This window comes from Alligator sinensis, unplaced genomic scaffold (assembly GCF_000455745.1).
Source record: "Alligator sinensis unplaced genomic scaffold, ASM45574v1 scaffold50_1, whole genome shotgun sequence".
NCBI classification, from domain to species: domain Eukaryota; kingdom Metazoa; phylum Chordata; order Crocodylia; family Alligatoridae; genus Alligator; species Alligator sinensis.
The window spans coordinates 2433981-2446868 of record NW_005842059.1 but is presented as its reverse complement, the minus strand read 5'-3'; the positions used below and the strand labels follow the sequence as shown (position 1 = coordinate 2446868).

Genomic DNA, 12888 nt, shown 5'->3' with positions numbered 1-12888 from the left:
TGGGGGAGAGGCAGCTGTCCCCAGCAGCCGCTTGCTGCGGGCTCTGCACTACTAGCACACCCCAGTCCGTTACCGGCAACCCACAGCACGCTTTCTCATGGCTCTGGGATGGAGAAGGGGTGACCGTTAGCGGGTAAAGACGGAGCAGACACAGCTTCGATCCACCCTTCTGCAGAACTTGAGGGTTGATTGTCCCAGAGGTCGAGAGCCATCTGGAAAACCCTCTGGTACGTAGCGGTAGCACCTCTTCCTGAATGATGAACCTGCTTCCCTGGCAGGTGCATGAATGCTGAAGCCAGATGTCCCCTGGGGACATGGGGACAGCTCCGACTCGCTGTGCCAAGATGCAAGACTACAACTGCAGGGTGTTTTGTGTGCCCGGGAGGTCAAATTGCACCAGGAGACCCTCCTGGGCTGGGTCTCATCCGTCCCTGTTAGAAACAGGAGCCCGTCTGTGGCTGTTCTCGCCACCTCGGAGTTGCTCTGTGGGGTCTAACGGGGCAGTTGGCACAGCCGGTCTGTCCGGTACCCTGTTTATCTTACACCTGCCCCGCTTGGTGCATGGCCAGATCCCGCTGGTGCTGTGCAAGAGCCATGTCCTCCTTTGTCTTTTGCAATGTAGCATTCAAGGAATGTCACTGAAATGCCAGGCCTGACCTTGAAGGGAGATGGAGGCCCAGGAATGGGAAGGGAATGTGACTGCCCGGACGTGTCTTCGATCCTCTGCTTGCTTATGCATTGAGGTTGGGGTGAGGCCTGGCAGCAAACAGCTCCCGTGCACGCGGGGTCAAGGCTGGGAGGTACGGAAGAAAGCCGATCCCAAGACCTGCCAACGAGGCCAGTGCTCGGAGCCAGACCGCGGCCTGTTCCCTGGCATGGAAATGGAGCGGCCTTGCTCTGAACAGCTGCTGTGTGGCTCTGCGACGTCTCTTCTTCTGTGGGGTTCGGACGCCGTGGACCAAATTGTCCCAGTTGGGTGCTGAGATTGCTCTCGCAGCCTCTTGGAAGTGGAACGACCCAGTCAGTTATTCGGCTAAAACGCCTTTATTAAATCCAAAGGCCAGTGACGGTTCTACACTCCCCTTAAATGAACGCTCTCAAATGCCATAGCAAAAGACTGGCTGTGCATTAGGGAGCAATGTTACAATCCTAATTAACGGCCGCACCCCCGCACTAATTACAGTGACAAGCACTTGATCAGAGTATGCACCACTGGGCTAACGAGGGAGAGTCTCGCTGTCCCAAGCGGGCTGAATCCATCTTTCGTGCCTCTCTTCTACCCCCCTAGATTTCTCATTGCATCGCCTTCCCCTGAGGGCCACAAACTGGTCAGAACGGGGCCAAACTCATGTTGTCCTTCCCAGTCCACTAAACCGTCTTGCTTTCTTTGCTCGTTCTTGGTGGGTCTCCTGGAGACAACATCCTTGACACCTCGTCCCCCCAGTTTTTCTCCTACAGCAGCACATCTGTGGCTTACTTATCACACTTCATCCTGCCACCGTGCATGTGTATGTGCATGTGTATGCGTGTGCACCTCTGTCTCTTGCACCTCTCAAATCACAGATTCCTTTGATCCTCGTGCTTCCTTCTCATAAAGCATCCCATCCCTTATTACATTGCCTTTCTTAATTCCTACAAGGTCACCTTTGTAGGTGCAGTTGTGTGGATCTGTGCACGGGTCCCCGGGTGGTGACCACGGCTCTGAGGGGCTTTGCCCCGCTGACTCTTCCCCAGCCACTGTTGATCCCAGTGGTAAGAAACAAGCCTGGAGACTTCCCAGCAGCCTGTTGCACCCAGTGCCCCAGGGCGTGAGAGCTTGCTCTGACACCATGGAGCCAGGAGATCTCAGAGCAGAGGGTGGCTGGCTGGACTTGATCTCCCTGCCGTGCAAGCTGTCTTGCTAAAACCCCAGCCAGAGCACAAACCCTGCCTCCCACACTGCAGAGGAACTGCCCAGCTGTTGCTGCAGCATCTGGGATGGACCTGCCCCTCACCCCCGAACGAATTTGGGCTCCCTTTGCCCTGTCCTACAGTGCAGCAGATCCTGGGCTTTGCTCATACCAGGCCACAAAGCCCAGGGCCACTGTCAAAACTTCCACGTCCTAGTCACAAGCCAACAAGGGTTTTGCTCTTGACTTTACCCAGTAAAGGATCCTCCAGTATCCAGGATGCTGTGATCCAAGAAGGGAGGATGCTTTTGGGTGCATCTGTGCCACACTGACACATACCACGTCTACACTGCACGTGCTGTCTCCTTGGTCGGACGTTGGTGCCTTAGTGCAGCACTGCAGAGAAGCAAGACTTATGGGTACGTGTCTGGCATCACAGCTGAGCAGCACAGACATGCCCATGAGGTCTTAGTTCGGTGGCATACCCAGAACAAGATGTGTCTCTTGTGCCTTTTCAAGGGGAAGGTTGCAGGGAAATGGAGCCAGTGGGGTATGTGCAGGGGGTGTGGGGAGGCTTTGAAGATGAGCCCACCCTCACCCTGGACAGGAATGAACTGCAAACAGGCAACAAAGATCCCTGTGTCCTCTCTGAACCGGAACTCCTGAGCTGCTGGTTGCGCACGTGTCCATCGCTGCATTTGGCCGTGAGAGTCAGTAAAATTTGGCATCTCCAGTTGCATTTGAAAACAGTGAAGTAGAATGAGGGGCTGCCATGGTTTTTCATACAGTCCGAAGCTATGTCGGTTTGTCGGTTCCCTTGTTTCCTTGTTCTCTCCCGTCTCTCTGTCTCCATCCCGCGTCACTTGTTTTATGCTTGGATTGTCAGCTCCGTGTTTCATGCAGCACCCAGCACAGCTGGGCGCGGGATCAAGACCAGAGCTGTGAACCACTATAAGGATCACAGCCGTGGTTGCTTCAAATGTTAATGGTGTGCGGTGCGTTAGACAGAGAGGCCCAAGCAAGGGTCCTGTGATACCCAAAAGCTTGCCGATGTCTGTGCCAGCCATGCAGTTGGTTCAATGAAAGATTGCCTATGAGAATTCTTGCCTCTAAAACAAAGGTGACATTCAATTAGAAAGCATAGGTTCAGGTTGTAATACTGTATAATCAGCAGGCCCCTGTTTAAGCATATGCATAGCCTTAGGCACATGGTGCAAGAAACTGATAAAGGTTTTTAGGTGCCGGGCTCGCCTGTGGCTAAATACCTTTAAAAACCCTGTCCTTGTTGAAGCTGAGCCTTGTTCAGTCAGGCAGTTGGGTGTGTTTAAGCCTCGCTGCTGTCAGCCCAGGGTCTCTGTGAGTTCACCTGCAGAATGACAGCGGGTCCTGGGTATGACCGTAAGCTGCATCCGGCTGCAGGGCTCGGGGCTGCTTGTGGCAGGGAGCTCCTATAAAATACCACAATGTCACAACCCCCGAAGTAAAGCGAGTATAAGTTGCTGCAAAACCTTAGCTCCCCACTGCTAGGGTACTCCTTGGTTGCAGAAAGGCCAAGGGACATCACCCGGGCAGAAATGCACCCTTGCTGAGGCGTTAAAGGAGTCAGCAGCAGTTCTTATCCATTGCTTTTTGGCAGAAGCTACAAGCATCGAAGCACTGACCGTCTGGACTCGGTCCGGCCTTTACAGTCTGTCTCAATGGTCTAGAGGGGGAACAGTAGGTCTAGGGCAGCCTCCACTCCTCCATACCTTTGCCTAGGTATACGTGCTGGAGGTCTTGGTGTGATGGACCTCTTGTGCATCCAAAAGATCAACGGTTGCCAAATAGGAGAGCACAGGCTTTCGCAAACCAAAGGTCAGCTCATCAGATGCATCACATTGAGCGCCTATACACGTGCAGAGAGGCCGGTCTGGTGTAATTACAGCAAGTCGGAGGAGACTCGATGAATCGTAATTGCCATGCTCCAGCAGGCCCCAGGGTCACATGCATCAGCTTCCCCGCCCTGAAAAATGGCAGCAGGGGCGCTTTAACTAAAGCTCAGTCCACGAGCTTTAGTTAAAGCAGCCTTGCCGCCATTTTTCAGCACGGGGACGCTGATACATGTGACACTCCCGGGTGCTTTAATTAGAGCAGCTCTTGAAGCCGCTTTAATTAAAGCACCCCCTCTTTGCCTCCCCCCAGAGCATGTCTGTAAATGCCCATAATGCAAGCAGTCATGGGCTCACTGCCATCTTACTGGACAGTCATCCTCGTTGCTCAGGTTTCTGCCTTCCAGAAAACACCAACAGGAGGCACCTGCCTGACCTGGGGATATTTCTGGCTGCCTTCTTTGACTGCACCAAGGTGACCCCCACCTTGCCCTGTTGGAATGGGCCCCATGTTGGGGCCGTTTAGCCCGGTGGTGAGCTGAGCTGTCCTGGTGCAAACCCCATGTTACACATGTAGCACACCTAAAGAGGGGCTTTGCATTGGCATGCACACACGGGACATACCCCCCACTCTGCACAGGTGCCAAGCCACCCTCCGTCCTGCTGAGCAGTGATGGAGTTGCAGTAGTCTGCAATCACATTTTAAGGCAGGACAGCTGTTTTAGACACTTGACTGTGCCCATCCCTAGGGATGGATAAGGCCTGCACCAACCTGGCTGCAGTGACCTTTGGAACAGGCCTCAGCTCCAGCATTTCTGTCTCGGATGGAAGACAGCTACTTGAGCAATAGCCAGGGAGCAGAGAATTAAATGGGATCTTTAAAAGACAGCAAGCAGGTTCTGGGCAGCTCACAGAGCGCATTGTAGTCTATTAGGAAATGTCTGATATAAAGGGCCAGATCCTGCCATTGGAGAGACTTCTTCGGTTCTATTGCAATCAGCAGGAGTTTGGGAGTTATGTCCTCAGGCATCTTCAGGTCCCCGTTGTTCACGTTAAAGTGCAATAAAACTTTTGAAGCTATCAGAGAATAACCATCCCGTGGGTAACCCACGGAAACAATAACCTAATAAACTCCCCCTGTTGCGGTTGATTTTACACTGTTGTTAACCAGCACAATAAAATAAAAGGGTATTTTTTTTGCCCCTCTGCCTTTGTTCCCCAGATGTTCCTGCCTGGTTGAAGAGCCTCCGCTTACACAAGTATGCAGCTCTCTTCTCTCAGATGACCTACGAAGAAATGATGGCCCTTACCGAGTGCCAGCTCGAGGCGCAAGTATGTTCCCAATTAGGCATGAAACAATTAGCCCCGTTTCTTTTATTTTGTTCTTTTTCTGCTATTGTCACAGTTGCAAAAGCCACGCTTGCTGGGTGGGTAGACAGGTTTCCCTAAAAGCATCACTATATTTGCTGCATTATGCATTAAGGAGGGTTGCAGAAGAACTCATTCGGTGCTGCAAAGTGACGTACCCAACTGTTTGTTGTTGGACTCAAACGATTAAATCCTCTTCCCAATAAAGTCTGCGGGAATGGTGCATTGGTGTCAGTGAGGACGGCATTTCACCGCAAAATCTTGGAGAGATTTTCACAGGTACAAACAGCATTGGGGCATCCCGCTCCCATTTCAACTGCTGGTATCTTCAAAAATCTCCCCCTTGTTCCCTTTCTTCCCAGGCTGTCTTTGAGAGAAAGAGATGTGATTAGCATCTTCACTCTTCTTCGAAGTCCTGTTAGTACTCTAGAGTCCCCAGTGGCAGAGCGGCTTCTAGAAGAAAGGAACTTAGCAAACTGAAAGCCAAGATTGCAAAAGTCCCATGACTTTCTGAAAACTGCTGGCTAGACCCAGTGCCCGGTCACTCTGGTGTTCTGGGGACCAGGTTGGGGCACCAGCGGTGTTACGTGTTCGTTGAGTGCTGGAGTAACCCTGGAGAATGAACTGAGCACGAAGCTGGAGGCCTGGGGGGTGGCACTCATTTTGATTCCTCACTTGGAGAAGCTGGGGGCAGGGGGTTGCTTGGGTTTCTTTTGCATGCGTCTCCGCATTAACGCATCTTGTGTAGAAGAGTGTAAAACTCACCTGAAAATCAATCCCCTTTCCCATTAATTCCCCCCCTCCCAACCCAATAACATGGGCAGTCCTTTTGGGATCCTGCTGTTATTGTCAGCGTATTTGCTATTCATGTCAATCCATTCCCCTCCAAGAGACGAAGGGCGACTGAGTCAGCCGTGCAGAGAATTGTGGGCAACTGCTAGGAAATAGCAAGTCCTAAAGGGTCTGTTTTCTCACTTCCCACCAATCTCAACAAAACTGGGCGCTGGCAGTCAGCTAGGCGGCTCCTAGACCCGACATTATATTTAAAAGTTTTCCCTTGGGAGAGCGTATAAAGATAACCGCTCCGGAGGAGGGTGGGCACGCCAGCAGGAAATCTAGAGCTTCAGTGGGTTTCCAGGTTGTTTCCTGAGACTCTCAGCCTCTCTGCAAATCCCTGAATTCAGGGGTTTGTTTAATTTTCAGCAAGGTTTTTCACTGGAAAGAAAAGGCTCGTGTATGACCTGTCATCTGGTGGGAACATTAACGTCAGGTTTTGTGACATTTTTATTCCAGAACGTTACCAAAGGTGCAAGGCACAAAATAGTCATCAGCATCCAGAAGCTGAAAGAGAGACAAAACCTTCTCAAGTCACTAGAAAGGGTAAGTCGGCCGTGAGTCAGCTACGTTTCTTCTTCTTTCTTGGTCGACTGCAAGAATAGCAAGGACTTAATTCTTGGATAAAATACACATTGGTCAGGTCTCTCGGCTGGGTCCTTCAGGTATAGAGGGCCAAATGGACCAAATCCATTGTTGGTGTTTCCACCTTTGGGGAACCACTGCTCTCCCAAGCATGAGCTTCTGTTTGAATCCTTCAGAGAGTTATCACTGGCCTCTCTGTAGCCAGGGGTGCATATACCCTCCAGCCTCTCTCCAGCCAGGGGTGCATATACCCTTCCCTGGCCATCCGAATGAGTGCACTAATGCTGCCTGGCTCATTGCAGTTGGGACCAATGCTCTGCTCGTCCTTGCTCCTACCCAGCCCTTCCCAGCACGAGTTGGAGAATGGTGCTTCTGTGGAAGCTGCTTCTGCCACCCAGTGCAAGGAGCCAGTTAGGGGGCAGCTGTCAGCCCCTTGCTGTCCTGTGTGGGTACCGTGCACAGGCCACGGCCTGGCCCTGCACTTGAAAAGGCAAATTTGGTTTCTCTGCGAGTCCAGCCAAGGTGATTTTGAAAAATGGAGGAAGTTTGTGTGGAAAGAGCGAGCTCCAGCTTGGTTTTCCCCACTGCAGCATCCTTCCCTAGCTCAGACTGACATGTCGTGGCTTTGACTTGCTGATGCTTATAGCAAGCAACGATGCTTTGGTTGATGAAAGACTCAAGTCCTGATGCTGAGGGGAGCTCTGCTGTTGACCTAACCCACCCTTATGGTGTTGGATCAGGATCAGGCAGGAAATACCAGCAGCACCAGTTCTAGTCGACCTCTCTCTGGGAGAAGAACCAGTGGTTGTGGGTGGTTTCTGATACCACAGTAGGGTAGATAGCAGGTGTGGTAGCATCAGGGACGACACAGATGCTCATGGACAGACTGAGGTCTGGTTTATACTCGCAAGTTTTTCCTGGTTAGTTGCTTGGTAAGGAGCGTGACAGTACCCACATGTGGACACAGAGCCCTGGCATTCAGTCACGTAAAGGTGCCACGGGATCTGAGCCCTTATCCTAATAGTCCTGTCTCCTGCCCTGCCACACGTGCATGGCAGAATGTACAATTTTGGGATCAGATCCCAATTGCAGCCTTTCTACTTAGTGCAAAGGGAGCCTGGGATCATGACCCTGGACTCCCCCTGCACCAGTAATTTGGGATCCAGGTGCCCTCAGCCCAGTGCATCCTGGGGCCGGGAATGGCAGTCCACAGTGATGATTTGAGACCCTGGTGCGATCCTGGCGTTGGGGCTGACAATCAGCTGATTGTTGGCCCCAGTCTGCAGCAGTCACAGACATGTCACAAGTTTGGTGTAAGGCACTGGACAAACCAGCCATAAAAATGTTCTACATAACGGGTGTATCTATACATGAAATTAATGTGACATCATAAACTCCGGAGCAGTTTGAGCTGGAGTCAGCTGGTCCTGAGTAGAGCGTCTACGTGTGTAGCCAGGATCACAGCTATTTGAGTCGGAGTAGAGCAGCTCTGGGCTGGCAGGGAGCATGGGGGGGTCAGCCCTGGGCTCCGGGTAGTGGTGTTGGGTGGCAGAGGGGCTGGCAGGAGCCAGGGGCCTGGCCCCAGGCTGGCTGGATGCAGTTTGCACCTTGTGGTCATCGTCTACACGTGCATTTAATTGCATTGAATGACTCTGTTGTAAGATGGCACTGTCCCCAACAGTGCTACCTTATGGCAGACTTAATTAATTTACTGCACCCTAATACCAGTGCACGTGTAGACTGCGATGCATTACTACAGAGCTAATTAGTCTACTCCACAGTAAAGCGCACATGTAGATGCACCCAAGTTATGCAGCATTTTTATGTCTGGTTTGCCACGATTTACACATTAATTGCAGCATAAATGTAATGTGTAGAGGGGCCCACAGATACACCAATAGAAAGGTGACTTGACTTCACGTAAGGACAGCCATTGATTGGGTCAGGACACAGGTCCATGTCACCCAGTCTCCTGTCGTGTGTGAGCGCGGATGCTGATGGGCCAGAATTTTTGCTCCCTCAACTCCTCGCCCACTGCAGCTTCCAGCACACCTATACGTAGTCCTGGGGAAGCCACAGACCTTTTGTTTCCTGGAACAGACATGTTTGGGGAGTATTTAGCCTTTGCAGGCTGAGGAACCAATTGATTCGTGGGTAAAGTGTCAACAGGGCAGATCTTTCCTGCACATGGTGATCAGTGTCCAGGTTACAGAAGTACCAGATGCCTCTTCTGCAGCTGATAATGAGCACGGCTTAAATATTGTCACCTCCCTGCAGTGACTGTAGCTGCTCCCCACACTGCTCGCACGTGCACATTGTACCCCTGCACGAAACTTAAGGTGCCCAGTGGGGTGCAAAGGACTCTTCCAGGAGGCACGGTGTCACGTGTGTCACTGCTACTCATTTCCTTGACTGAAGATCCGTGGCTGGTGGTGCCACACGATTACCCACGGGGCCCTCGTCTCCTGCTGCACCTCAAAGGAAGGAGCCTGCCAGATTAGCCTGGGATACGGGACCGTGCCAAGGGGAGAGCTCCTGCCCCTCCTTCTCAGCAGAACCGGTCCGGGGTCACGGCATCTTCAGACTTCCACTGCAGGACTCGGCTCCGGCGGTGAATCTTCGAGGGAAGATGGCCAGCGCCAGCTCCCATTCAGCAGGTCACCTTTGCAAGCAGAGGCAGAATCTTTTGTTTTTTTCATGAGAAAATAAGTGAATTCTGCATAATTTAGAGAAGCAACGGTCCAACCCTTCTATCATCAGCTCCACCCTACTCCACACCATTGGGTTAGGTTGAACCGATGATCACCCTGCGAAGAGCGCAGCCGCCTGCTTTGGGCACTTGGATAAAAATGCTGCGCGTTGCTTGTGGCCGGTGTTTTGCTAAACCCATGGCTGCACTCACATCTAACATGGGATGAGATATATGGAGCCGGAGGAGCTAATAAAGCCATATTTGCCTCTGTACATTAATAACACTAGTTGAAAATGGGAGACGGCCTGCTGGATTGAGTTTGCTTTGTCAATGTGCTTTCTAGGCAATTTCCCAGCCTCCTCTCCTCTTTCTCTGCGGGCAGTTTGAAATATGGTATTGATTGGCTGTCATTAATACAGGAATGTAGCCCAAGTTTGGCAGACGCAGCAAGCTACGCTTGCTATAAAACCAGAGGGGATAACTAATAGGATTTGCTATTGAACATTAGCAACTCAGCGTGCTTTGCCGGGACTGTGATTATACCATGAGGATGTTTTGAGTGAAGCCCCTCCACAAAAGCCACCTCTGGGCTGAGTTACTGAAGAGCATGTGTTTGTGCTGCAAGTTCCCTTCCAGCTTTTTCTTTTGGCAAAGCAGGAGAGTGCGAGACGTGATCTTTTGCTCACACCCTGTTTTCAGTCTTTGGAGTGGTTGCAGCCAGTTGATCCTGCGGGAAACATCCCCCCAAACAGTGTGTGCCATTGAGAGCAGGGGAGGTGCGGGCAGTCGGCACGAGGGCACCGTTCATCCTCATCCCATGGCTCAGACGGGCCATGGCTCGGCCTCTGCTTTATCGTGCAGAGCTGCCTCTCTGCCTCCTTCCACGGGACAACACGTGGTGCCGCAGGAGCTGCTGACAGCAAACCCAGCGCTCTGTGAAGGCAGCAACAAGACGGTCTTGTCTGACCTCTATTAAGACCAGGAGTCAGTCCTTCCTCCTGGTTCCTGGGATTTTCCTGGAGAGGAGACGGCAGGATTGGACCCCTTGCAAAGACAAGCAGCAGTGACGCTCACACCTTCAGCTGCGGTCAGATGGGATTGAGAAACCCCCATGTCTTGTTGTCAGCTGCTGGGAACAGTGCAGGTGTTTGTGGGGGCTGAGATCCCATTTGTAATAAGGTCCTGACCCCATTGAAGGCCACAGCAAAAATCCCAGTTGACACCAGCATTACCAGGTTTTGCCTATGGAGACCTCCAGTGAAATCGGTCCCTCCCTGCTATCTCATGTCCAGCCAGGTAGTGCTTCCTGGACCCTACGTGCATTTTTGCCTGGCTTTTCCTGCCACTCTCATTCTCTTTCCCACCTTCTCTGATTAGCAACTAGACCCCTGAAGTGAGTGTTTGGGTTCAGGTTTGTGAGAGTGGATGTGAGAGTTCAGGGAGCGCTAAATGTGGGTGCTGTGATTGCAGGGGGGTTAGGTTCTGGTTTTACAGCTGCCCTTTGCAGCCAGAAACAGTTTTGACAAACAGGAAAGCAGAACTTCTCACAGGCCCCTAAGATGCCAGCAGCTGCGGGATCACGAGAAGTTTTGCAAATCACAAGTCTTGCAAGAGCCGGCGACACCACTTCTCTCCCTAGCTGCTCTGACTGGCGCAGCTGCCTTCCCAGAGCCCACTCGCTGCTCCCAAATCTTCTAGCACGGTCAAACGCCCCTGAGAAAAACCCAGCCGCTGCGCAGACATCCCTTCCAGGCTGGCTCCCTCCTCTCCACCATCTCCCTCGCTAAATCACTCTGCTTCCTCTCCCGACACTGCAGGCTAATGCTTCTCAGAGTCTCTCCAGCCCACTCAGGCTGCAATGCCTGTGATAGCTTTCAGCAAAAAATGGGTGCTGTCTGGATGGATCTCTGCTCCTTCTGCCCCCAGACATTCCCCCCAATTCAAGAGTGGGTTCACATCTGTTGCCACCAGGGTCTCTGGGCTACCCCTCCCTCTTCTGCCTGCGGGGCCCAGAGAGGCTCAGGGCCCCTCCGTGTAACCGTCGGCCCATGCACACACGGCCGCCGCCTGCTCCGAAGTTGGACAGATCCTTTGAAGGATTTAACCTCACAAAATAACTTGCCGGACGTGCCCCACCCTATGCAGCAAAAGCCGGCAGCCTTTCTACAGGGGGTCTTGTCTTCAGCCACCTGCCAGGGCTGCCAGCATGTTCATGGCAGAGGTGCGGGCTGCCGAAAGGCATGTTCACGGCAGGTGGTTGATGGCACGTGTTGACTTGCACCCACAGGACATCCTGGAAGGCGGCAACCTGCGGGTCCCACTCCAGGAGCTGCACCAAATGATCCTCACCCCCATCAAAGCGTACTGCTCCCCCAGCGCCAGCCCCGACGAGCACAGCCGGGACCCGGACTCTCACCACCCGCCTTCCCTGATCGGCTCCGACGGCCAGGTCTCCGACGGCAAGGACTCGGCCTCGGGGGGCATGCAGCAGCACCACTTGCCCGGCTGTGAGGGTGAGTCGGGAGGGGCCCCTTTGCCCGAAGGAGACCTCCCCGGGCAGTTCACCAGAGTGATGGGCAAAGGTAAGTCGCTACGGGTTTCACTGTTCCTCTTGGTGAGATTGGGGTTCATTGCGGTGATGCCCCTGCTTCCCAACCACCCCACTGCCACCCTCGGTGACGTGATGGGGTCCCTCACACTGGGAACAGTGCAGACATGAGGCAGGACAGCCCCTATGCCACAGAGATCACAGTATAAATAGCCGGAGGCCATTCACATGGCGGGCAGAGGCCTGGAGGACTGAAATGCTTCAGCCACGATCACGCAGCAGAGACAGGACTACATCCAACATCGTTCCTCTGTGCTCGAGGGCTGGGGATTGCCAGCTACACCCCTGCAGACGAGGAGGAGAAGGAGGGGTGGAGAGACAGGCTGCCCCAGGGGAGGTGGCTGGCTGGAGAAGGGGGTGCACACATGGCCAGGAAGGGGGCTAGCTGGGGGGTTTCTCCTGCTGTGCCCCATCTAAGGCAGCATCCGTAGGGCCACCAGAGCAGTGACTGTGGCATGGTACCGCTGTTGACCACCCTGTCTCCAGGGCCAGGCTAGGCCCTGTGCAGCCAGGTGAGGTGGGAGCTAGCCTGGGAGCAAGTGCTTCAGCACTGAACGGTGGTGCAGCTTCTCTTAAAGCCTGTGCCAGGCTCTTCTGCTCTGTGCCGCTCAGACACAGGAAAGGCTAAAAGTCTCCCCTCGGCCACTTCCACCTGCTGGCAGCCCGTGGACCCTGCTGCCAAGGGGACCTAGGACTCCCATCCATTTTGGCAAGCTTTTTGAGTTGTTTATAGCCCTGGTTGTTAGGGTGAAGTGGGGGGGTCTTACTGACACTGCAGCTCCTCTGGCCTTCAACCCAACATGCCCCATGCGAGACCTGTTGCAGGTTAATTTGTGCCTTCACTTCCGTGGCATGATTTCAGAGAGGGTCCCCCATCCTGTTGTCCCCCAGGGGGTTGGCCATTGACTTCAGCGGGGGTAAGATATGTCCCCTGCAGCAGTAGACCTTCATGCCATGCTCTTTCTCTGAAGATATCTTTTGCATACAAGAATGCAGCCGGGCGGGGAGGGAGATGGATCCTTCTCTCAATCATTCCCAGTATAA

At 53.1% G+C, this 12888-nt stretch overlaps 1 protein-coding gene across 6 annotated transcripts in view; it reads left to right on the top strand.

Annotated features, from left to right (window-relative positions):
• SAMD4A (sterile alpha motif domain containing 4A) overlaps positions 1-12888 on the top strand; it is a 172663-nt gene that overhangs the window by 136719 nt on the left and 23056 nt on the right. For all 6 annotated transcript variants that reach the window (XM_006023098.3, XM_006023099.3, XM_006023097.3 and 3 more), the window contains 3 exons: positions 4980-5089; positions 6419-6505; positions 11524-11818. In XM_006023098.3, coding sequence (XP_006023160.1) covers positions 4980-5089; positions 6419-6505; positions 11524-11818 — 492 coding nt within the window. The remainder of the gene's footprint in view (positions 1-4979; positions 5090-6418; positions 6506-11523; positions 11819-12888) is intronic.